The sequence below is a fragment of the Agelaius tricolor genome, unplaced genomic scaffold (genome assembly GCF_023055355.1).
Source record: "Agelaius tricolor isolate 1412-34295 unplaced genomic scaffold, bAgeTri1.0.p SCAF_16, whole genome shotgun sequence".
NCBI lineage: Eukaryota > Metazoa > Chordata > Aves > Passeriformes > Icteridae > Agelaius > Agelaius tricolor.
Window position 1 is genome coordinate 10,505,781 of NW_027269276.1, and position 24,977 is coordinate 10,530,757.

The 24,977-nt window shown below is 41.1% G+C and overlaps 1 protein-coding gene across 3 annotated transcripts in view; it reads left to right on the top strand.

The window, feature by feature from the left end:
* SECISBP2L (SECIS binding protein 2 like) overlaps nucleotides 1-18,118 on the top strand; it is a 28,021-nt gene extending 9,903 nt beyond the window's left edge. The window contains exons 3-18 of one of the 3 annotated variants that reach the window (XM_071441478.1): nucleotides 64-388; nucleotides 505-643; nucleotides 1,035-1,264; nucleotides 1,355-1,379; nucleotides 2,110-2,225; nucleotides 4,015-4,146; nucleotides 4,678-4,761; nucleotides 5,570-5,737; nucleotides 5,888-6,029; nucleotides 7,644-7,813; nucleotides 8,907-9,039; nucleotides 10,006-10,168; nucleotides 10,884-11,104; nucleotides 11,761-11,915; nucleotides 12,378-12,597; nucleotides 13,572-18,118. In XM_071441478.1, the coding sequence (XP_071297579.1) occupies nucleotides 64-388; nucleotides 505-643; nucleotides 1,035-1,264; nucleotides 1,355-1,379; nucleotides 2,110-2,225; nucleotides 4,015-4,146; nucleotides 4,678-4,761; nucleotides 5,570-5,737; nucleotides 5,888-6,029; nucleotides 7,644-7,813; nucleotides 8,907-9,039; nucleotides 10,006-10,168; nucleotides 10,884-11,104; nucleotides 11,761-11,915; nucleotides 12,378-12,597; nucleotides 13,572-14,245 (3,097 nt within the window). In that variant the 3' untranslated portion in view covers nucleotides 14,246-18,118. Of the gene's footprint in view, nucleotides 1-63; nucleotides 389-504; nucleotides 644-1,034; nucleotides 1,279-1,354; nucleotides 1,380-2,098; nucleotides 2,226-4,014; nucleotides 4,147-4,677; nucleotides 4,762-5,569; nucleotides 5,738-5,887; nucleotides 6,030-7,643; nucleotides 7,814-8,906; nucleotides 9,040-10,005; nucleotides 10,169-10,883; nucleotides 11,105-11,760; nucleotides 11,916-12,377; nucleotides 12,598-13,571 lie in introns of all 3 variants that reach the window. The other 2 variants (XM_071441480.1, XM_071441479.1) reach the window with 2 other exon arrangements.
* The last annotated feature ends 6,859 nt before the right edge of the window (nucleotides 18,119-24,977 follow it).

A 24,977-nucleotide genomic window follows, 5' to 3' on the forward strand; every position in this document is an offset into this window, starting at 1 on the left:
ATTTTCTTTAAGAGGGGGAAGACTTACTGAGCAGTATTCTTGCCTTTTGTTTGTTTTTAATAGGCAATTTCCATTATATAACAATGACATCAGATGGCAACAACCCAGCCCAAATCCTGCAGGACCATACCTTGCTTATCCTATAATATCTGCACAGCCACCTGTTTCTACAGAATATGCTTACTATCAGCTGATGCCAGCACCCTGTGCTCAGGTCATGGGTTTCTATCATCCTTTCCCTACGCCCTATCCTGCACCCTTTCAAGCAGCAAATGCTGTAAGTGCAGTAACCACAGAGTGCACTGAGCGTCCCAGCCCCTCAGGCCAGGTCTTTCCATTGTCCACTCAGCGGAGCAGAAGCAGTAACAGGGGACCAGTCATTCAAAAAGTAAGTCTGCTTTTGAATAGGATAAGTAGAAGTGTATAAAGAAAATGTCTTTGCAGAGGAAGCACATATCTCATTTTTTATCACATTTTTTTTGTGTTTGTGGCAATGTCTGAAAGCAGCAGCAGCAGCTACAGATGCACATAAAAAGTAAACGTCCTCCAGTGAAAAATGTTGCCACTCAGAAGGAGACCAGTTCATCAGGTCCTGAGAACAGATCAAAGATTGTTTTGTTGGTTGATGCATCACAGCAAACAGGTAATTTTATTTTTAAGTTCTGGGTGTAGGAAATAACTAGAACTACGTGTCAGTTGTCATCTTTTCTAAAAGAGGGTGGACCTGATTCAGGTGCAGCTTTTAAGAGAAGTCTTTGCAGCTCAAAAGGATAATGAAGAAAAGGTGCTGATGGTTGCAGATACCTTCTCAGTATGTCACCTTATAATGTTGCAGTGACATGGTTCTCCTGCAGAGACTTTGCCAACTCTTGAAGGAGTTTGTTATCAATAACAGTTGGACCTAGATGTAATTTAAATTAAATGCTGATTTAATGCAAAGACTGGCTTTTTCTATTTGTTTTTATGATGTGTAGCTTTTTCACGTCTCTTACGAACTCCTGCACAAGTAATTTTATTTTTATTGTTTCTTGAAGACTTTCCTTCAGATATAGCCAATAAGTCACTTTCTGAGAGCGCCTCCACGATGCTTTGGAAGTCAAAAGGCAGGCGCAGGAGAACCTCTCACCCTGCTGCAGAGTCCTCCAGTGAGCAGGGAGCAAGCGAGGCAGACATTGACAGTGACAGTGGCTACTGTAGTCCCAAGCATGGCAATAACCAGGCTGCAGCTATGGCTTCAAGAAATACAGATTCATGTGCAATGAATGTATGTAAACATAACTGAGTAACTTAACTATATTTGTAGCCTACAGACTAATGAAAATTACAAAAATAATTGGTTTTTTTTCCTTTTCAGGTTGTAGAACCATCAATAAATACAAGTAAGCATTGCCTTGACTGGTGAGCTGTTTAAAATTTGGCTGGGTCACATTTGTATTTTTGCTTTCCATACCTCTTGATCTACTTCAGCATGCTGCTCTAACTGATCAGATACTTCTGAGGATGCATCTTTACTGTGATTTCCAACCACCTCCACTAAGACACCTCTTACTTGCTGAATGAACAAGTATATAGCTATCACTAATAATTTATTAACAGCTGTCTTTCTTTAATGAGTTAAAAAAAAAAGCTAGAGACTCCAGTGGCAGCATTCAGACAAAGCTGTGCTCCTGTTTAGTTTTTCCTCAGGGACTGCAGTACATACCTGGGTAGTAACAGACCAAGGGAGTTCTTATTCTCTATTTCAGAAGCACTGATACTTTTTAGAAGCTTTACATATACCATGAACAAATAGTTTGATTAGTCTGGAAGTAGTAGGTGATACCAGGCACTGCTATTTAAGACTGAACAGAAATAGATATGAATGTGAACCTAAGAATTCCTTTCTCACTGCTTTGTGGTGATCAATTCTTGGCAGCTTGAATGTTCCACAAAGGTAACTGCCAACATCTGAGAATAGCTACGGAAGTCAGTGTTGTCACAGGAGAATTAGACTTTCTCCAAGAACTTTATTTGTATCAGGATTGTGTTCCTGGCTCTGGTGGCATATGAATCACTATGATATGTTCTGGATACTAATTCCATTTTTCATAGATGGCACTTCTCTTTCAGCTGGTATAGGTTGGACTAATGTAAATTCCCAAGCAACTCAAAAAAAACCTTGGATTGAAAAAACTCCAACCTTTTCTAGAGGTGGAAGACAAGCTGAGCAAAGAAACAATCCACAGGTATGCTGCCAGTGGTTCTCAATTGAAGTATTTGGGGCTTTTTGAAATATGGGGAAATAAGGAATTTGGAGGGAATTACAAAATTAACATTCAGAAGCTATTTAATGAAAACAGCATAGAAAGTTAACATTAAAGTCTATTTGTGCATTTGCTCATTTCTAAGTGGGTATGTTTTGTAAGTTAGCTCTATATAGATATATAAAATTTAATATCCTTGACAGTTCTCTGCCTATAGCCTGTGCTTTATCTGTATCTGCCTAGGGAGAACATTGGATATATAAAGCAACCTGTGAAATGACGATAGTGTGGATGTAGAAAAGTTGGTTCAGTTTTTGACCCATTCACACTTCAGAAGAAAAAAAATTCTCAAACTTTCTAAAGAAAGATTCTGATGTGTTGGTGAACTAGAATCCTGTGTTCTCACACTTGTTGTCTTCAAAACTTCTTAAAATTTACATTAGCATACCATTTTTAAACATTTTTTATTTTTTCTTAATGGCTTAAAATTCTTTTATGCTGAAGCTTGAATATCTTTCTGTAGACTTCCTTCAGTTGGGACAGGATTTCTGCTATTAGTATGTGAGGAGAATGGAGAAGGTTGTCTTCCTAATTTTGAGAGATTTTACTGGGGCAGGTGATCCAGAGAGGTACAAAGAAAGCTGAAACGTTTGCCTGTGTTTGAACATAGATTTTGCTTGAATTCTGTTATTGCAGACAAGAAATCTGAGCTCCAAGTGGGAGCTGTGTAGAAACGTGCCTGTTTGGGCAAACATATGTGAGCCAGCTTGGCCTGTTTAGGTTTTTAGATGGAATTCTTAAATTGTCTTGAATCTTCCTGTTTGGTAACTGTGGGTTTATTATAGAAAGAAGTTTGTGGATGCTTGTATCTGGCAGTGTAGCAGTTCTGAATCTTTTTATAACCTGCTGTCAAATCAGAGGCCTTGGAAGCCACTATTGTTAGTTTATGGCATTGGAAGAGCAGGAAGAACCAGACTTTCTTTCATCCAGTCACAGTTTAGGCTCTAAATCTAGCAGCTATTTTAGATATTTAAAAACAAAGCTGGCACAAAAAGTTTTAAATGAGGCTGCCTCAGCCAAATTCACTGTACCTCAAGGCAGAATTGTCCTAGAAACTATTTTCTGTTGAAACTAAATTGGTATGAGGTCTGTAGGAAATTTTCTTGATAAATAGGTAAGTATAAGTGTGAAATTCAAGTCATGCACTGGTTTTTGCCAACTACTCACACATGGGTTTCCACCAACCTGTCACATAATAAACAGAAGAATCCTTATACCATTATGCTGCTGTCTCTGGCCTTTAGAGAATTGTGTGCATGGGCATTGTCATAAAAAATGTGTTGAAAAGGCAGTAACTGCATGCAGAATAATTATGTAGTGGGAGGAAGTTCTTTGGAGTGATCATGGTAACAGACAGTTCCTTGGGGTTCATGGCTGTTAGTCACCAGCAGCTCCTGAGTTTCTTCATATTTGGCGAAAAGAAACCTTTTTATTTAAGTTACAAATTTAAAGATTAACTGTCTTGAGGGGCAGGAATAATCTGGTACTGTCTATAGAATTTTTGTGCAGGCTTTAAAGAAAAATACAACCAAAAAACCACACCAGAAAGCCTCACCAAAAAAAAAAAAATCCACAACACCGAAGCACAATTTATCCTCTAAAAACTGTACCTGGTTGCTGATTAGCAGGGATGAGACAGCTTTATGTGCGTGCATGTCCGTAGCTTGAAATACTGAAATTACAAAATGCCAATCACATTTGTGTTTTTCAGTCTGGTTTCAGATGCAGAGACCACAGCACATCTTCAGAAAGAATGCAGAGTTTGCAGAAACGACACGAAAAACCTTTAGCTCCGAGCCAGGCGAGCCGAGCAGAGCAGAGCCCTGAACCTCTGTATTTTGAGGTACTGGTGTATGAAAACCCTTTCCACACCGTAGCAATGCCAGTTGTGTGTGGAATAAGTGATGTTCTCAGTGGGAAGTTACAAAATGTTTCACTCCAAGGGGTGTACAGTCAAGGTCACTAATTTATTAGATGATCCTTGCATTGTATACAAAAAGAGACTTGTATGTGGGTGTTGTGGAGAGTGCAGTAATTTAGAACACTGTGGTTGACAAATTAAATAAGCAGCCTTCAGGTAACTTTTTCTGTTCACTTGTGAATAGAAATTGGTGTGTTCACTGGCTTATCCCCTCTAATTCTAATAGTATTTTTTATTTTGGTGTAAAAAAGAAAATTTTTCTTAAAAAATACTATTTGGATACAGAAATGCTTTCCTAATTTTTCGTTATTTTTTATTAGTGTCCCATAATCCCTTCTAGCTTATGTGGGACTTAGGCATTCAATTTATTTTTCTACTTTAGGCAGTTTCAGTTGATGCTTCTCAGGTGACCTTGGTTCCATCCTTTTTATTCTTAATTTCTGCATTGTTTAGGATGAAGATGAGTTTCCAGAGCTAAATAGTGACAATGGCAGCAGCAAAAGTAGCAGCATCCAGCAGAAGATTTCACCCAAAGTAGTAAGTAATTATTTTCTTTTGCAAAGCATTGTCTTTTGAAACTATTCAGTTTGTGTAATTTTTTTAGGAATCTCTGCTACAAGAGTTACGTGTCAGTAATTGTGATGATCTTGGGGTTTTTGTGTTACCAGCCTTGGATGCTAAAGAAATGCCAATTAAAATAAGTGGTGAAGGGAACCCATCTTAAAAAAAACCAACAACACAACTTCAGGATTTTTCTCTTTTAATGAGATTGTAAGATACATGTTGCAGGCACTCAGTATCACAGACTGTCCCAGGCTGGATCATGATGCTTTTATGCAGACATCTCTTAAAATTGTTAAATCTGCAAATATTTAGTAATGGTGTCAGTTTTTCAAAATAATTACAGTTTGTAGTTTCTTTAATTTCAAACTGCATCTGCTTTAAGGCTGTGGGAGCAGTTGTTGGAAAGGTACTTTTTTTAGCATGTAATCTACTTAAATATTTTGTTGCAGAATTGTGCCTATAGACTGCTTAATCTATTTGGCTGCTTTCCAGGAAAGTCAAGGCCTATGTGAAATCTTGGGGAGGGGGAAATTCTTTATTTAGTAATCAGATTGGAAAACCTTCTGAAGCCATCATTGGAGCTAAATAGAATAGCTTTCCTGTATTGAAATGAAATATAAAGTAGTTTTATTAATTAGCTTGTGTCAGCTAGCTGTAATTAATTAGGATGTCATACTGGTAATCAAAACCTTGGGTGATTTGATTCTGAAATGCCCCATTGGTGGTCTGGAGAGAAAGGTCTTTTAACTGTGGGTTTTTTGCATTTTGTTTAAAATTCTAGTTGGATGACTTACCAGAGAATTCTCCAATCAACATAGTCCAAACTCCAATTCCCATTACAACCTCTGTACCAAAGCGTGCAAAAAGTCAGAAGAAGAAGGCCTTGGCTGCAGCACTTGCAACAGCTCAAGAGTATTCAGAGATAAGCATGGAACAGAAAAAACTTCAAGTGTGTAGCACCCTGCCCACCCCCAGCACTTGGTCAAGAGGAGGATTTGTTATCTGTTGCTCCTCTTAATCTCCAATAGCAGTAATCCTGTGTAGAGAATGTTGCAGGCACATTTCTTTGTATTTATGGTATGTGATGTTCCTGTTGTAGGAGGCTTTATCAAAAGCAGCTGGAAAGAAGAGCAAGACCCCTGTTCAGCTGGATTTGGGTGACATGTTAGCAGCTCTTGAAAAGCAGCAGCAAGCAATGAAAGCTCGTCAGATCACCAACACCAGGCCTCTCTCATACACAGGTATTTCTAATGTGCCTGGCAATGCCTAAATACACTTTGTGCCAGCATGAATGTCATTGATCTGAGCATCTTAAATGTTTTTCTTTCTGTCAAGTTTTAGCTTTTGAATATAAGCATGATTAAAAACCTGGGAAGGTTATTTTTAATGCATTTCTCAATAAATTACATGTGCTATCATCCTCTAAGCTGCTGTACACAGTGGTGAAAATCCATCTGGAGCTGAGGCCAAATGCCTTTTAAGAAGATCTGCTATTCAAAACTCAGTTGTGTCCTGAGAGTAATTCTGTGCTGAAATGAACATGTGACAGGAACATCTCTACTCAAGATTTTTATAAAATACTCTTTGGAAGAGGGGATACCTTTGACTGTGCTATGGAGGGATATGTCACTAGAATATTCTTCCCATTTCTGCTGTTTATAGTTCAAGGTCTCCTGACTCAAGGCTTACTCAAATCAAATTTTTCTCTTTAACTGTCTGTTGTTTTTACCTTATGCTTTTACTATGCATAATGTCCAGTGGCAATGAATTGTAACCTTACTACATCCTCCACATGTGTGGAGAAACTTTTCTTTCTGCTGTGTTTTTTTGGGATGGAGGTCAGTATTGGGTTTTTTTGTGCTGTAACTCAAAATTTTGTTAGCTTTCACAGCCTTTGTATTACAAAGACTGAGCAGTTATTCCCTTCTTTCCTCTTCTGATTCTTAGATGTCTGTTAGGTCTCTGAGGAATCCTACTCTATTTAGTTATTTAATTCTGGAAGTATCTTTCCTGAGAATCCATATTTCTTTTTCTGTACCTTTGTCTAGTTCTACTGTATTCTTTTAAAAATAAGATCAGACATACACAGATTAGGTTATAGTTCCATCATGAATGTATACAATGGCTTAATTATGTTTTTTTGCTATGTCTTTATCAACACAACATTAAATTAGCTTTTTTAATACTTGCTGCCAAATGCAGACTTGACATTTTTGTAATTACTTATAACCCTGCCAGTCTGATTCCTAAGCTCTTGTATGTAGCCTGGAGTCCATCATTATGCACATAGTTACCCTTTTCTTTCTGGTGTGTTGGTTCCTTTACCTGCTTTGAGTTTCAGCAGTGTTCAAACATTAATTCAAGTTGGCAAGGTTATATCAAACAAAGCTCAGCAAAGAACTGTTGGCATTTCCATTGGAGACAGCACTTGTTTTATTCTTTCTGGCAAAAGATCCACTTAACTACATGCTCTGCTCTCTCATCTGTTTTGTCCTGTCAACTATTCAAGTCTTTAAAAACTGAAAATCAACGTTTGGATAAATATTTGCAATTTATCTTAGCATAATCATCTCACTAATAAAGCTACATGTAGTCATTTGAGAGAGACCCCTTACCATTTATTAAAATAATTCCTGGAATCCACAGTTTCCTAAAACATGAGGCTAAATTGAAGAAAGCTTAAAACCATCTGGAAGCAACAATATCTGATGATGTAATTTTCCTGTCATTATGAACTGCTTTTTTTCCAAGGAAGGAAAATCTACTTAGAGAATTCATCAGTGGAAATTCTGAAAACAGTGTTGAAATAAAGCTGACATGGCTTTTGGTGAAACTAATACCTATCTTGTATTTAGTTGGCAGTGCTGCTCCCTTTCATACCAAAGAATCTGCCAGCAGAAGGTCCTTTACAAAGGGACAGCCCTCTATGGGTTGCCTTAATCCTTTGGATTCGACTGCCCCAAAAGTGAAGAGAGGAAAAGAGAGAGAGATTGCAAAACTGAAACGCCCTACAGCACTTAAAAAGGTAAATGTGCCACTCTTGGAGTGTTTTGAGCCACACTCATACTTCAAAAATAATCTTAAAAAAAACCCTGTTGTTTTCTTAGTTGAAGACTGCTTGCCCATGAGCAGTGGGCAAGGGAATTATGAGCTTTTGCCTCCAGTTCTGTTAAATTGATGCCCTCTCCTTTGGATCTAGACATAACAACATAACTTTGATATCTGCATAATCAGTTGAAGTTAATAAAAATGTATCTCAATACAGATTGCAAGGGTGTTTTCTTTTTTTAACTGCAGGCATCAGGACACATGGAAAAGCTTCCATAGGTTTTTCATGTGGCTGATTCCTAGTCAATTTAGTATGCTAACCTTAGTTTTTCTTACTCCTTTTTATAGAGATGGGTAAAGAACTTGAAGCAAACCCACAATTTTTGAGTAAGCTTAGAAATAATTAATTGCTTGTATATATCTATATTCACACAATCATAAATTATATATATGCAGAAGGAACAGAGTGTATATATATGGAGATCAGAAGGTAAAATATAAAAAAGTGACCCCTAAAAACGCAGGCCTTTTTCTGACTGGCCTGTGATCTGAGTTAGAGGAATTCACCTGTTCAGAAAAGTTTTCTAAACTCTTTGTTGTCAAGGCTTTTATGTTTTTGCTATTAAAAATGATAGTAATACCAGTATTTCCATGGCTACTCACCTTTTCACTTTCCTGTCTTTTATAGAAAGGGTTGTCTTTATTGAGGTGCTTTATAAAGATGATTGGTATGCTTGCATTAGGTATTCTTTTACAGGCATGGGGATGAGGAATTGTTAATAAGTGAATGTTATGTATCAGAAAGGAAGCTGTGAAAGTACTTAAACTACTGAAAGTACTATTTCTGTAGAAGTGTGTGAGTATTGAGTATACCATCTGTAAAATGCTGCAGTGAAATACTCTTTGTAATCCAAGAGGAAACTTGAAATGATTTCCAGGGTTTCTAACCTGGCATGAGTAGGAAGGTTCAAAACAACCTGTTTAACATTGTTATGTTCAGTGAAAGGGATGTTTTTATTTACAGGTATATCTAATTTTCAGATGCTGACAGCTGTTGGTTTTGTTTCTAGATTATTTTGAAAGAGAGAGAAGAGAAGAAAGGCCGTTTGTCAGCTGACCACAGCCTTCTGGGTTCTGATGAACAGAAGGAGGCTCATTTAAACTTGACTGCTGACCAGTCTCAGGAGCTGGCCTCTCAGGAAGGTTGGTCTCTGTCTCTAGATGCCCATCACTCCCCCTCAGCTATACTAATCTGCTTATTTTCATATTTTATGCTTCTCTTCTTATGCCACACAATTGACATAAGAAGAGAAACATAAAATATGTTTCTCTTCTTAGCTGTCCCTCAGCTGTGGAAGGCTCAATACACTGTGTGTTCTCAGTACATGATCTCCATACAGCATTTTAATTATCATCTCAAGTGGTTGTTCCCACCACATGTCAGAGTTGATAGTATTTTTGATAAGCAAGAAAAATGTGACTCCTGTCAACCATGCTATGTTGATCACAGTACTTTTTAATGATGAACATACTGAAAGTTTTCCAGATATAGAAGTTGCAAACTGTAAATAGATTTCTCCAGTTTGTTGAACATGTCAATCAGCTGCAATTTTGGAATTGTCAGTTTGCAGCAGCAGGCCTGAGCAACTGAGAAACTTCAATGAATTTTCCATGTCTTCAACATGTTTGGGGCAGTGGGAGTGGGGGAAGGAGGTGTCTGTGAGGATTCTGCATGTACTGCTTGATAAGTTTTTCTTCTGAATGGACCTGTCTGACTAGAGTGGGAAAATCCTAGGCATTCTAGGAATAAGTTAGTTGAGTATTTTATATATATATATAAATAGTAAGGAATTATTGGAAGAAGTAATAACATTTAAACAGGTTTTTTTCTTTTGTTTTATCAAGTTCCCAAAGTAACCTCAAGATATTTTTTAATGAATATTCAAATACTGCTTATTTATCCAGTCCATGCTAAGTGGTGGATGTGTGTTCAGTTTATTTTCTCCCCTTTCTCCTACCCCTCCAGAAGGGGAGGGAAGAATAATGTTTAGGTTTTCAAAATGGAATTTGGACAAAGGAAGGGAGTGATAACACAAGAAGTGTGGTTCTGTTTCTTTCACATTAAAAAAATGTATTTGTATTTTGTAATGTTTAAAAATTGCCTTTCAGAAACTGGTCTGAGTATGCCTAGTGATACTTCACTTTCTCCAGCAAGTCAGAATTCTCCATACTGCATGACCCCAGTGTCACAGGGTTCACCTGCTAGTTCTGGAATAGGCAGTCCAATGGCATCTTCTGCAATAACCAAAATTCACAGCAAGAGATTCAGAGAGTAAGAGTTTTGCTTTTTTAATATAAATTCAAGACTTGCACTTCAGTCACCCTTGTGTTTCACGTGTGGGTAGATTTAGACTTAGGAGCTTAATGAACATAAGCTTCCCTTTCAGAAATAGAAGGTTCTGCAAGTATTTTCTTTTTTTTCCCCTAAATGGATCGCTTGTTTTTGCACACAAATGTGTGTATAGATGAACAAACACTCACTTGAGACTTTCTTTTGTTGCCACAGCAAGTAAGCCAGGTGGAAGTATTCTCTGCAAAATATTTCTTGAAGGAAGGCTATGTATGCTTAGAATGGGAAAGGAAGGAATACTTAGGAATGCTTAAAATACTGTAATAGTACCTCTTAATGTGTTAGGGCTTTTTTATTAATGGCAATTAATAAAATCTTTGTAATGTACTAAATTAAGTAGAGGAAAATTGCTTGTGGCACTTATTGCAGTATTTGTTAGTACTTTAAATATTATTTTTGATTGGCTTCTTGAAATAAGGGATATTACTACAAATACAAATGTTTTATGGATGTGTTTCTAACTTACAGTTTGCAGTCTGATTTCTAAATCCTTTTAATGACTTTAGTAAAAGCTAAATGACTGTTCTGAGGAAGTAAAATTATTTTTATTTGCAAAAAGGCCGGGTGAAACATTGGTTATGCTAACATTTGTGAAGCAGCAATGCTGACTCTTGTCAATCTTGTTTTGAATTGACAGATACTGTAACCAAGTTCTAAGTAAAGAAATAGATGAGTGCGTGACTCTGCTATTGCAAGAGCTCGTCAGCTTCCAGGAGCGGATTTACCAAAAGGATCCCACGAGAGCCAAAGCCAGGAGGAGACTTGTCATGGGGTTACGTGAGGTTACAAAGCACATGAAACTAAACAAGATCAAGTGTGTCATCATATCCCCCAACTGTGAAAAAATTCAGTCAAAAGGTATAAATGATAAAAACAAGTGGTGCACTTGGCTCTTTTCAGTTTTCTTGTGCTGATTAAATGTGTTAATTAGCAAGGTTAGAAGCATTTATTATTATGTATGATGTAACATTCCAGACTCCAACTGGGTAATTGCCATTCCACATTTATTCCTTTCTGTTCTGTTCTGGAAGAAATTTGTTCATGAGGGTGAAAAACTTTAAGAAGAATAGGTACTGTAGAATTGAAATTTACTCTGTGTGTTATGTCCTTCTGTGTTCAATACACCTTGCAGAGAGTCCTGAGCTCTGGGTGCTTTTTAGGAAGGTTCCTTAAGAAGAATGTGAATTGTTAGTTAGCCAACCAAAGCATTTTGCCACAAACAGAAGTATAAACAGAGGCTTCCTGAGATAGGAGAACAAAGCTCTCTTAAGAAAAGACCTGTGAAACTCTGGTTTGTGTGCAGAACTAATAGAGAATACAGAATATCACCTTCATCTGTACTCATTCACTACCCTTGAAATGTATTGTGTGTTATCCTCTGGGACATAGGAAGCTGCTGATGTGTGTATCGAAGTTTTACTGGCTAATTGCAGTTAAAGTGGATTAGAGGATTGTATCATGCCATATGATGACTTCAAGTGACTAGATATCTATTTAAAATTGCTTTCTTCAAGGTGGACTAGATGAAGCTCTCTATAATGTAATAGCCATGGCACGGGAACAAGAAATTCCATTTGTGTTTGCTCTGGGCCGCAAGGCCCTCGGCCGCTGTGTGAACAAGCTGGTTCCTGTTAGTGTTGTGGGCATCTTCAACTACTCAGGTGCTGAGGTGAGTCATTCATTCCAATCACAGAGGTGGCTGGACTAAACAATTATGTAGTAAAGAATTGTTTTGGCATTGGAGCACACCTAATACACCTTTGATAATAACCCTGACCTCATCTATATTATGGTGTCTTTTCTTTGAAATCCAGTTTTATGGTACTGAGAGACTGTGCTAAAACACTTTGGTCACATCATATGTAGATTTTAAACAGACTTAAACTGTAATCTGAAATTCTCTGGAAGGCTTAAGAATGTAAGAAAAAGAGTATCCTAAAGTATGTCCATCTCCTCAAAGTTGCATAAACCTGGAGTGGTGTTTTTAATACAGAGAACAACCAATTCTTAGTTAAAGTTGAGGTATTTGGTGCTAATCTTGAGGTTCATATGTGGTATACCTTGGACTGAAAGGAGTAAAGTGAAAACTATTAGTAAGAATTACTGCTGATAAAACTGCCTTTGTACTTAGGATCTGTTCAATAAGCTGGTATCCCTGACTGAAGAGGCCAGGAAGGCCTACAGGGACATGGTGGCTGCAATGGAGCAGGAACAGGCAGAAGAAGCCTTGAAGAACGTCAAGAAGGCCCCACATCACATGGGCCATTCTCGTAACCCCTCTGCAGCAAGTGCCATCTCCTTCTGTAGTGTTATTTCTGAACCCATCTCTGAGGTCAATGAGAAAGAATATGGTAAGGAGCTGAAAGCTTACCTTTGGAAATAGAAGCTGGGGTTTTCCAAATGATGTTTGTTTGTTGTGAAATGTACTAAAGATGCAATCCTTCTTCCTAGGTTAGAGTATTCTGCAATGTCCAGGGATAAGAAGAGATCAGCTAGATTTCAGTAAATTTCAGAAGTAATTTTTTCCCTGAAAAAATATAGGAAACAATAATTTCTATCCTCAGAAGTGTTATAGGTATCTAACATCAGTGTAGGTGGCTTCTCCAGTTTTATTGAACTGTTTTAAAACTGATAGCACAGGATTGATCATATGACTGAGGAAGAACTGATGGCAGCAGGAACTAAAATATGAGGTCTCTGAAGATAGGACATGTTTAATGTAGCTTACATTTTTAAACTTGAGATGGCAGTGAGTGATTCTACTGTGAGGAAAGGGGAGTTCATTGATCCAGTTGCTTAAGCCCAGATGAAAAAGAATATAAAAGGGAGACTACTTGTTAGAAGTCTAAAGCCTTCTTTTTTGATTCTGAGAGTGAATTAAAGAGAATGTTGTTGTCTTTTTAGTGAATTCTTTTTTGTGGTATCTTAAATTCATTTCAGGAGTTAGATGTTTTATAAGTAATCCTTAAATAATAACTTAAGATGGTGGCAATTTTCTTCTTTTAATTTATACTTGAGAGTAACCTCTTTAACTATTCCTAGTACTACAGTTGGTGTTTACACAGGAAACTAAGTGGCACAAACTTTCAACTTTGGAATGTCTGCTTTGGGGTACTGTAAAAACCCAAAGTTATTAACAGCTCTTTCTGTTGTCTCTCCTTTTCCCTTCTTCCTCTTTTTTCTAGTAGGAATGTTTCTAGAAAGCATAGAATAATATTAATATTAGCTCATTTTGCTATTTAGGCTGTTGTTGCATGCTCAGGAGAGATATTCTTATGTACAAGGAATTAATGTTTCCTACTTCAACTTCTTTCAAAATTTGTAGAAACAAACTGGAGAAATATGGTGGAAACATCTGATGGGTTAGAGAACTCTGAAAATGAGAGAGAATCCGTGTGCAAGGCTGCAGTACCAGAAAAAGCTGGTAATGGCCAAATGGAAAAAACCACTCTTAATAAACAACCACCTCTGGCTACAGCTGGCACTACCTCAGCAACAAATCACGGGAAAGCCACGCCAGGTGACAAAGATGAGGTGAAACCAGATGACAACCTGGAATGGGCCTCACAGCAGAGTACAGAAACAGGATCCCTGGATGGCAGCTGCCGAGACCTTTTGAATTCCTCCATGACCAGTACCACCAGTACCCTTGTGCCAGGAATGCTGGAAGAGGAGGAGGAAGAGGAAGATGACGATGATGAAGATTATGCCCACGAACCAATTTCTGTAGAAGTTCAGCTTAATAGCAGAATTGAATCTTGGGTTTCAGAGACCCAGAGAACTATGGAGACGCTGCAGCTCGGGAAGACCCTTAGTGGTGCTGAGGAAGACAATGCTGAACAAAGTGAAGAGGAAGAAATGGAGACCTCAGAGCAGGCTGATCCCGGCACTGATGGGGAGGAATGGACAAATGAAAAGCACGCAAGTAACACTCAACATAAACCCACCATCTGCAGCTCTTTGAACAAAGAACACACAGATTCCATCTATATGCCGTAAAAATAAGCAGGAACTCAGGAACTTTTTAGAAACTACAGTAAAACTAACTGTTGTAAAGGTTGCAGCCATTATTCCATATGCTTCATCTCAACATTTTGCACTGTTAAACATTTAATACTTGTATTTAATTCACAATGATATTTTTGTAGTTGTCTGTTACTTTTTTGATTTTAAAACTATCTTAGCTCTTAATCAGTATTGATTTCCCAGATTAGAAACTGTGTGGAAAAGTTGTCAGTAAGCATTCATTTGATGTTTTGTAAAAGGAAACATCTTGTAACTGACCAGTTTTAAGAAAAATTCTTTGAAGTTGTGACTCTTAAGCTTATTTTCAAACAGGTAACCTACATTAACACTGACAAATTACCAACAGTTCATGTTGGTTGGTATGGTGTTATACTAGGCCTGTCAGTGTATTTGGCCATGACTTTCTAATTCTATCTAGAAATAAAAAGAAAATTTTGATTCTCTTTCATGAAAAGCTAGAAAAAGCCATTTGCAATCTTAATGAGAATTAAACAGTAGAGAAATTGTGTGTGATTCTTATGCTAAGATTGATGCAGCTTTTTAGTTGATCTTGGTGAATGCATCATTAAAAAGCTGCTGATAGCTGAAATGGTTACAATAAGCTATAATAACTTTGATTCCAGAAAAACTTTAAACCAGAGGGATGCAATTAATGTTTTTGCAGGTTTTCTTTACAAGGTAGAAATATTGCATTAAAAAAAACCAAAACAAAACAGGAAAGAAAACAAAAATTCCCCATTCTCTCTGCAGTTGCTGTCTGCCAAACCACACTAAGTGACTCATTAACCATAATCCCTATTCAGGGCTTTTAGTAAACTGATGACTTCCTCTCTCTCCTGTCACTTACCTCAGGAATGCTGTTTTGCATTTTGTATTCTGCATAACACTGCAAAAAGCAAGAATAATCCTTTAAGAGCAAGTGTGAATGATGTGGTGGCTATCTCTGCCTTCACCTACATGCTGTGATCCTGGCCAGGATGGATCTGAAGAACTACTGCTGAAAACGTGACCTCTTTGTCTCTTCTTGCAGCTGTAACAGCTTTAGGAGTTGACCTCCAGATAGAGAAGAAAGTAGTTATTCCAGGACATGAGGAAGTGCCCTGTAGTTTGGGGAAGTATTTCAGTGGTGCAGAGGTAAAAGAAACAAAAGATGCCCTCTCTGAAACCCACCTGTTGCTAGAGAATCGTTCCGTGTTCTGTTCTGAATACTGGAGTGAAATGCATTAACTGGTGATGAATTTGTTTCAGACTGAGGATGGAGTGTGTCTAAACCTTGCACGTCAGGAGTCTGTTTTCCATCTTTGGTATTAGCAAGGGATATTCTGAAACTGCCAGCAGCAAGAGCTTCACCACAGGGGTAGCCAAAGAGTAACTCACGTGAATAACACTTTCATAGCAAACATGTTTCTTTTAATTTCACTTAATTTTTTTTATCACTTGTATCAAAATGCATGAAAAGCCTCTGGGTAGGCTGAAAACCACAGGAAACTGAAATTAGCTGAGTTGGGTGTTCAGTCCACACTTAGGAACATGGGACCAATGTTTATAGCAGTAGTGATGCTGGTGTTTTAAGTTGCACTGGGAAAATAAGACTCCAGGTTTAGAAGTCATCTAGCCCTGGGTTTTTGGATGCTAATGAGAATAATAGAAACTGTGTATTATGTAAATAATGCTTTGATAGCTCTAGGCATAGCAGATGCTATGTAGATAAGCAGTAGAGAGCTGCTGTGACAACTGGCTGTTGTGTCACGTTCTTAGCTCCTTAGTGTAATCCTCCTAGGTGTAGAACAGGCCTTTCATAGGAAAACAAGGACTGAGGAATGATGCCTCCTGAATGTTAAACCTTTGACTGTCCCCATGGCAGATTTCTGCTGTCTGTATGTTTTAAGAGTTTTTGCTTTAGGACATGACAGGTGTTTGAACTGCTGACAAGCAAACCTTGCCCTTGGATGTGTAAGCACCTCTCGGCACAGGTGAGATCGGTGCATACACTGAGGGCGAAACTTGGCCAGAACATGGAAAAACAAAGGTGTTTGTAGTTCCTCCTTTAGCCTTTTCAGTGCCAGTGATTCAAATAACTTTTGATCTTGAAGTATTAACATCAGAGGCGCATCTTTTTATATGTCTTTCTGAACTTGGACTGTCATTTTAAAGTTTTCTGACATTTCTATCAAAGAGGTCTTGTAATATTCAGCCCGCTATTTAACTGCAGTTTTGCTACAAGTTTAATAGAGTTCTTGAAAGTGGTACAGCACTTATAATTATCTCTCAATTTGCCAGCAAATAAGGAACTAGTTTCTTTTTAAAATGTGGCAGATCACCCTTAGGGGAGCAAACTGAAACTGAGTAAAGAAAACTGGGTTTAGTGCTTCCTTTTTGATAAGCTGGGAATAAGCAATAACTGTAAGAATGAAATTGCAATTGCTTTGGGAGTGATCCATTTGCATCGGAAATTAGGGAAGTTCCTTGCCACTTGAAGCACTTAAGGAGAGTATCTCACTGTGGTAATTTTGGTTCTATTATCAGCAGAATTTAAGAAGAAAGCATACAAATGTTCTACAATACCATGATTTTTTTAAAAAGTAGTTGAATTTCTATTTCAGTGTAAAAGTGTGCAGTTTATACAGGTTGTTACTGTCCCCATGAAAAGATGTTTCTGTAGTTATAGGTGTATAGATATTTTTGTTGTGAAAATAATTATTTGGGAAACAAATCTACTTTTCTTAAGGCATTGTTTATAGAAATGATTTCACCACTTACTTTATCTGGTAAAATCAAAAATAATGTATCTGTGGTAGGGGTAGGGATCTTTAAAACTGATAGAGGTGGCTATGTATACAACCTATTTATATAAATACTCTTAAGTGTCTCTGTCAATAATAAAACATGGATTACAAATCTGTAAAAGGGAAAAATTCTGAAGAACTTCAGTCCTTCGTTGGACCAAGTAGCAATGTCTGATTAAGGCAAAGGCCCTGATCCTGCTCACACATACTTTGGAGTGTTAGTGCCACTGGCTTAAATTGGTGGCCTGTTTATCTGCTTAAGTTGTGTGCAGGCTGTTGTAGGATTGGAGTTAAACAGTGACAGAGAGTATTGACCTGTGTTTTAAAAATTCATTATAGAAAATGTTCAGTAATGCACTTGTTGGTGTTCTTCTGGTAAAGCTAAGAGGTGTCTTTATGGGTGGGTGGGAGCTTACACAATGTGGTTCTGTCCAGTTCTTTAACACAAGCTTAAATTTTAATAATGTTACTTTAAATATGTATGTAAAAAAGTATTATTGTTTGAAAAGCTGCTGTTGCTGAAACTGTCACTTAGTATTTCTTGTGAAGTTGTGCCAACTAATGAAACTGTTCAGATGATTTCAGTGTCAGCCATTTAAAAATTAGACATGGCAATTTGTTAACAGAACAAAACCCAGCAGAAACAAGCCATAGAAACCAGGAACAGGGGGCTCACCCTTCCACACACAAGGAAACATGAGAATGTCTAACCCAAAACTTCCTCACCAATGAATGGTAATGCTGAAAGTAGAAACCCAGTTGGCACAGCCCACGTTCTAAATGTTCATCAATAGTTCATATAATTTACTTTTTAAATAGATTCTAATAAGGAAAGCTGTTTAATCTTCGATGTCTTAAAATTTATAGTAATATTTAGGTTAAAGTAGTAGAAAAACCATTATAAAATACAATATGAAGGGGTTTGTTCCATTTCTTTTTTGCTGTATGAAGGATAACTGTTCTGTCTACCGTACTTTTTGGAGTAATAACAGCTTTTTTGCACTATGTAAATACTAGTGGGGATTCTTCCATAACTAATAAAAATGATTGTAGAAATTTATGGCTTTATTACAGCGCTGTGTTTGTTCAGGACTCTTTGATGCCGAGTTGATGGGCAGGGGCTGCCGCGGCGCTGCAGGTGCTGGGAGAGGTGTGTGTCACACTGCGGCCACAGGGTGGAGGAGCCGTGTGGTGCCACTCGGGGTGACCGAGCCCCTCACCACAGCAGGGGAGTGGCTGAGGCAAAAAGCAGGATGAGCAGAGGGCTTTTCACATGGATCCCGGCCCTGTTTGTCACCTGCTATGTCACTGACCAGAAAAATATTACATAAAACACCCACCCTTCTTCAGAGACCCTGGGACTGAAGCAGGTCCAGAATATCAAGTTGGAAATAATGTTTTACTGAAGAGGAAATGAACAAGGATAAGCACAGGTACTTCCAAAAGCTGGCATTTCTCTCATACTCTGCTGGCTGAGAACTTAGGTTTACCTGCCCTTATTGTTGGAGTGATGGATGAAGTCACCTTTGGAAAATAACATGAACTTCCCTGGATGTTGTCCCCTCTTTACCTGCTCACACCTCTGTGTCAGGAACAGTGACCTGTAACAGTGTCATTAACTGGGTTGCAGCTCCCAGGTGTGAAAATACCTATAGCAGTTCAAAAAGGATAAAGCTGTGTCCTGTAATTCTGAAGTTTCTCTTTATGTACCTGAACTTCATGTTTGAGTTCTGCTATTGCAGTTGTCTTCTGGTGGGAGTGCTTCTGTTACAAGCCTCACTTTGGAGGTTCTATGACTTGCAGTCAGAATTACTCCAGCAATTACTCCTCTTGTGTGGGTTCAGCCTCTGTCTTCTCAACCTGATCAGAGTTTTGGAAAGTACAAGAAAAAGTGGGTGGCACACTGTGATCTGTGCTAGGGAAATTACAAAAAACTAGTTATCCTTATGCCTTTACAAACTGAATTTTTTTATTCCCTCTTCATTTCTTTGCCATTTAAGAAACACTAACGTTGAGCAAATTTGCTTGCCTCTGGTGAGTTTTTAAGTGCTTTGCATTTCTGCACATACCAAAGGGCACCACAAGAAAATAATTGCTCCTGCTAAGTTCCTTCAGGCAGCACTGCCCTGCCTGTGCTCCCACAGCAGCATGGGCTCTCCCATACCAGGTTTATAGGGATGGGGCTGGAATTTTCTGAATCTGTGTGTCCACAATGTGTGGAAAAACCCCAGTCAGTCAAACTGCACTAAGCAAAAAGGACAGCTCCTTGGACTTGCTTTAGATTTTTGGGATCATTGTGAATAAACACAGGGCTTTATTGATTTTTTTGTTTGTTTATTGTTGTGGGTTTGGTTTTTTTTAAGTGCTACTGGGCAAAACCAACCCACCCCAGAGGAGCTGCTGCCAGCTGCAGGCTCTTTACCTCAGGGGCTCTTTTGGGTTAGCAGATGCAGGGGAAGCTCAGCTGGAATGCACTTCCTGGGCCCAGCTGCAGCCCCAGTGTGCTCCAAGCTGGTGAAGGAGTTTTCCAGGGAGCCTGGGGAGCTCCCACATGAGGCAGAGGCATGGGGGCTCTGTCTGGGCACCATGAGAACACCCAACTCTCTCCTGTGGTGTTCTCCAGGGACACAGCCTCAGTGAGCAATGAGCAATTTAATCATCATGTAAGGCTGATAACAGACTTGTTCCTCTGCAAAGGGAAATGGGAGAGGGGGCATGGCATGAACTGCATGTCCCACAGAATCTGTGTGGAGCTGTGGTTGGCTTTGGCTTCCTCCTGAGACTGGAGGCTGCAGCAGCACTGCTCACACCCACAGCAATTCAGTCTGTGTTTACAGGGAAAGTTAATGTGTGTCCACACCAAATTTAAAACAGCTTTGTGCCTCTATAAGGCTTTGTACTGCTGTAGTAGGTTACTCATTTCTTGCAGAGTTATAAAACAATAATAAATGTTCTCACTCAAAACCTTTGGGGGTTCTGTACAGTTTTCAAAAAAAATTGTAGCAAAAGTCTTCCTTAAGTGTCATCTCTCAGGGAAAAGAACCCTAAATATATGTTTAGAGCATTAAACTCCTTATATGAAACTCCTAATAATGCTTTTCCTGCAAGGGAAGGCTGCATTTTCAGATTCATTCTGCCCACGAGTGCTGTTTAAAGGTCTTGGGGACTTCCTGCCTGCAGGTGTGATGGTAAGTGTCCCTTCTGCCACTGACTGTCTCGAGGAATAGGTAAGTACCAGAGAGGTGAGGATGTTTGGAAAAAAAAAAAAAAAAGGCAAGAAGTGATTGGAAATGCCCCCATGTCAATGTTTACTTTCTGATTTTTCCAAGTTAAAGGCAATGACCAAGTATAGAAATGGCAGATGCTGAACAAGGGTACTTCCTTCAGTGTTTCCTTGGGTCTCCTCTGCACACCAGGAGACACTGGGAGAAGTTCAACCCTGTTGTGGGATTTATTGTTTTCTAATATGGGCTAGTGGATTGCCCTACAAAAATACAGATTTATAGATAATTGCAGGAAAGGATGGTTCCCTGCCTGCTACCACAAGGATACCAAGCCCTGTGATGCCACTAAAGCATGACTGCTCCCAACTTCCTTTGGAGCTGACCATAGTTTGGTGATGCTGTTGCTGAAATTTGTTTCATGTGGTGGGTTATTCTGTAACCTTTAGGCTACTTTGGGCTGAAATTTCTCTTTTTATTTTTCCTGCTGTGGGCTGTGCCCAGAGCTGGCCCCAGTCACTAGACTCTTAGTCTGCTCTTTGAGGACTTGGTGTAGCCCAGGTGATGCTGGGGTTTGCTCATGGGCACTCGGCCTCCTTGCAAGCAGTGCTGAGGGAGCCCAGCAATGCTGCTGAATGTATCTTTGGGCTCAGTCTGCAGAGCCTTTCAGGAAGCAGTGGTTAGGGCAGGGTGGTGTTTTCTGATGGCTTGCAGCAGCTCTCACTAGCTCTTCTGTTTTGGGCATGTCCTTGTTGAACGTGCAGATGTTGGCAGCATCCACCTTGGAGATGGGACAGCTGTAGCACAGGTCCCCCATGCTGTGCTCTCCTCCCATGTTCAGCTCTCTCTGTTTATGTTTGTTGGCTGCTTTCCCTCAGAGCTCCAAGGGCTGGCTCTGTGCTGGCTTCTTGAGCAACCTTTAGACTAGATTTTGGGCTTTTGCACAGGACTTTCCATCTCATTTCTGTTCCCCTGAGCTCTGGCACTGTCCTGGGGGAAAAGACAACAAAGCCCAGCAGTGTTTGAAGGAGGAGGTGGTGGTCCTGCCAGGCAAAGGGGATATAAAACCAGAGGGCATCCAGCTCAGCCCTGTTGCACAGCAGGCTGGGTCCTTCCATCCATCCTGCCCAGCTGCAAGGATGTGAGCTTTGCCCAGGTGGAGCAGCCCTGTCTTCTGCTGCCCTGTCCCACTGCTGCAGTTTTGGAGAGAGCAATGTTGCTGTGGCTGGTGAAACTGGGCTGAGCTAAACAGAGCCTGCTGCCCATGAAGGGAAATTGCTACTTGACTTTTTCACCCTAGACATGATTTCTGGGATTAGCTAGAATAGGAAAAAAGCACCAATAGTCTTAAGGTCTGATTTTTGTATCCAGGGCCCTGCCTTTGTCCTCCTCAAACCCAGTAGCTCTGATCCCTGTGTTTTCAGCCCAAGCAAATCCTCTCAGACTCTCCTGGAAAGTAGGAGGGGCTGCAGTTCTCAAACAGACTTGCTTTTATCTCATTCAGAACAATGGGTGGGAGATACAACAGTGAGAATGATTCAACATGGGGGAAAAGAAATTTCTCTCAATTGAAATAAAACAGTTTGTGTGTGTGACTTGCTCTAGTGGAAATAAACTGCTTCAGGCTTCCCAGAGGTGGCTGCCACCATGTTGTTACCTGCCACAAGGATTTTCCTGCCATTCTGTAACAATTTGCTGATTTCTGCCAGGATCAGCCAGGCATGTCAATGAGGAAGTAAGGCAGATCAGCTTGGTGCACCTCAGCATGAGTTAACTCTGCTGTTGCTATTTATAAAGGGAAAAAAAGTCCCTTGGTTAGTCCATATTCTAACAGAAAGGCCAAGCTCTGATGCACAGGTTGCAAGCAGCATGTAAAGGCTTCCTCTGGGCTGCTGTGAGAGGCAGCTGCGGCTCGGGTGTGCTCTGCAGGTGTGTGACAGCGTTTCTGCCGTGTGTGCTGCCCCCACACTCCCCGGGTGAGACGGCTGGGCTGGGCTGGGCTGGGCTGGCCCCTGCTCTCCTCTCAACTGGTCCCCAGCTCAGCATGAACGCTCCTGTCCCCAGCGAGTGCTGAGGGCTCTGCCCTGAAAGAGGAGGTGGGGTGGTGCCATTAGGATGAGCTGTGATCCCACAGCCCCAGATCTGAAACGGGGCCACTGCCAAGGGTGCCCGAGGCTCCAGGCTGACACTGCTGCTCCAGCCAGAGCAGCTGCCTGTGGTGATGCTGGAGCTGTGGCTGCTGCTGCCTTGCCTCCTTCTCTGCAGCTCCTTGAGAGGGTGTCAGAAGTGGCTGGAGCTGGTTAGCTGCTCCTGAGTAGCGGTGCTGCCCCATCCCTGTGGTTACACCTCCCAGAGCTCCTGTCCCCTCTGACAGTGCCTGACTGCAGGCTGCTCACAGCAGGTTCTCCTGCAGCATGTTTGAGGCTGAGAGGCTGCTTGGGGCTATAACAGGGGGTGATGGAGGGCTGGGTGTGATGGGTAACAGAGATTGAGGGAGAGGTTTCAGCTGTGCACTGCTAGGGCACTCCCATGTGTGGCACAGCGCTTGGTCAGCAGCCATGTGAGGGGAAAAATGGCTTTTCCCTGTGTCCTGCTGGGGCAGCAGCAGGGGTGGGCAGGGAGCTGGGGGGGTGAGGAGCCCTGAACACAGTGAGCAACAGGGAACTCGAGCTGTGAGCAAGAAACACAGGCTTCTTTTAGGCAAGGCTGTAGGCTCGGTTTCACCAGTGCTTAAAGGAGCTTTGTTCTCTGTGCTGGTTAGAGGCTGATTTCCCAGTATCTTAAACAGAAATCTTGTTTTAGCCTTGAGAAAAAAAGCTTTCTAATTTATAAAGACATGGCATTTTTCTTTTCCCTCCTCTCCCTCCCCACAATGGCGGGTATTGCTTGGACAATGCTGCTCTTTGCAGCATTGTCCAAGGGGGTTCTGCTCTTGAGCTTGTATTTCTTGATCACTGCTGAAAGCAGAGCTTGTCACAATTGCATTTTTCTCTGGAACCTGCAGTAAAACACCAGCTATTCTTCACCTCCCACACTGTGATCACACTTGCTGGTGCCTGTGAGCAGAGAAATGCTGATTGAAGTACCAGTCTCCCTTGTCTCTCTGGAGAAGCCACCCTGAGCCCCCCATGGCACCCTGAGAGGGCAGCAAGGCTTTGGCCATGGGGCAGCAGATGCTGGTGCCATGCAGGGCTCCAGACACAGCTCATGGGTGACTAGTGAAGGACAGGCTGCTGCATCACTATTTCTTTTTGTTGAAAATGTCCCCTTTCACCTCACAGGTTTAAAGCCTGCCCCATTAACCCTTTTCACCTGCCAGCTCTGGTTAGCTGCAGTGGGACATGGAGGGGATTGCATCTCCTGCAGGCCCAGCAGGGACCCCACCTGCCCATTTTGTCACTCACACAGGTAAAGAAGGCTCAAATCACCTCCTGAGGAAGAATCAGCAGGCAGGCTCAGGAGATGAGCACCCAAGGCACAGGGGCCTGTCCTGGTCACCAAGTCATACCTTCCTGGTGCTGTCATCTATGCCAAGGGGCTGCTGTAAGGCAAAAAAGACCCTTGCTGTGTGCTCAGAGACAAGGTAGGAAGGATGGTAAGGCTGATCTTGCACAAAGAGGAAATTTGGCTTGTCTCTTTGCATGTGTTTCATGGCAGTAAAAAGAAGACAAATCTGGGAGGTTCCCCAGTATGGAAGCTTGGGGCATCAGCGTCTCCCTGAATGCTGCTCCTCACTGTCCCCTCCATGGGAAGCACAATTTGCACTCCCCTCCAGGCCCTCTTCATCACCAGTGTGGGCCCCATGGCCTCTCCATCCCAGTTTTCCTTCCAGCCACATTCATGTCATGCTCCAGCGTGGCATTGAAGGAAAAATGCTCCTGCTAGGAGAGTTTCTGTGCTTTATGTACAATCAGTAGTGCTGCTAATCACTTCTGAAATTTTCTGTTCCTTTGTGCTCAAAGCCATCATTAAAGCTTCATGAGAAATTCGTCATTCTTTGTAACTTGTGGCTGGTCCAGGTTTTGCCTTTGGGTTTGATTTTGTGAGCAGTCTGAGCCATCCTCACCAAAATGGGTTGATTCAAAGCAGCCACTTCCTCTTTGAGCCACATTTCACTAAAAGAATTTGGACTGGTTTTTTCCCCTCTACTTTACTGTGGCAACTATCGCATCTTTAGGATTGACATCAGCTTTCACACACGAGGTAAAACCACGGAATGGCTGTGATGAGGTTTCTCTCTGTGGCAGAGAGAAGCTGTCATTCTCTCTGCCTGTCGCAGGCAGGGCAATGGGCAGCACGGCCTCTCCTCGGGCACCAGCAGCTGATGCACAGCCCCGAGCGCCAGCAGAGAACGAGGCCGCAGCGCTGCGAGCATGAGGAAGGTGAACTCAACATGGCAAATGTAGCGAGAAAACGCCTCAGCTGAGGGAGAGAGCGAGGCCCTCATGCCGGGTTTCCTCTCCCGGCCCGGGCCCCGTGGTGCCGAATTTCTCTGCCCCGGGTGTCGGAGCCCCGCACGGAGCCGAGCCGAGGTAACTCGTTCCCTGATATTTTCAAGAGTAAAACAAACCTGTCTCGCTCCTTGGCTGCCGGAGGTACCCGCGATGCCTGAGGGGATGCCCCGGGCCGGAGCCGAGCTGAGGCCGGGGAGCGCTGGGCAAGCCTGCCCTTCCCTTGACGCCGGCCGGGCAGCCAGGG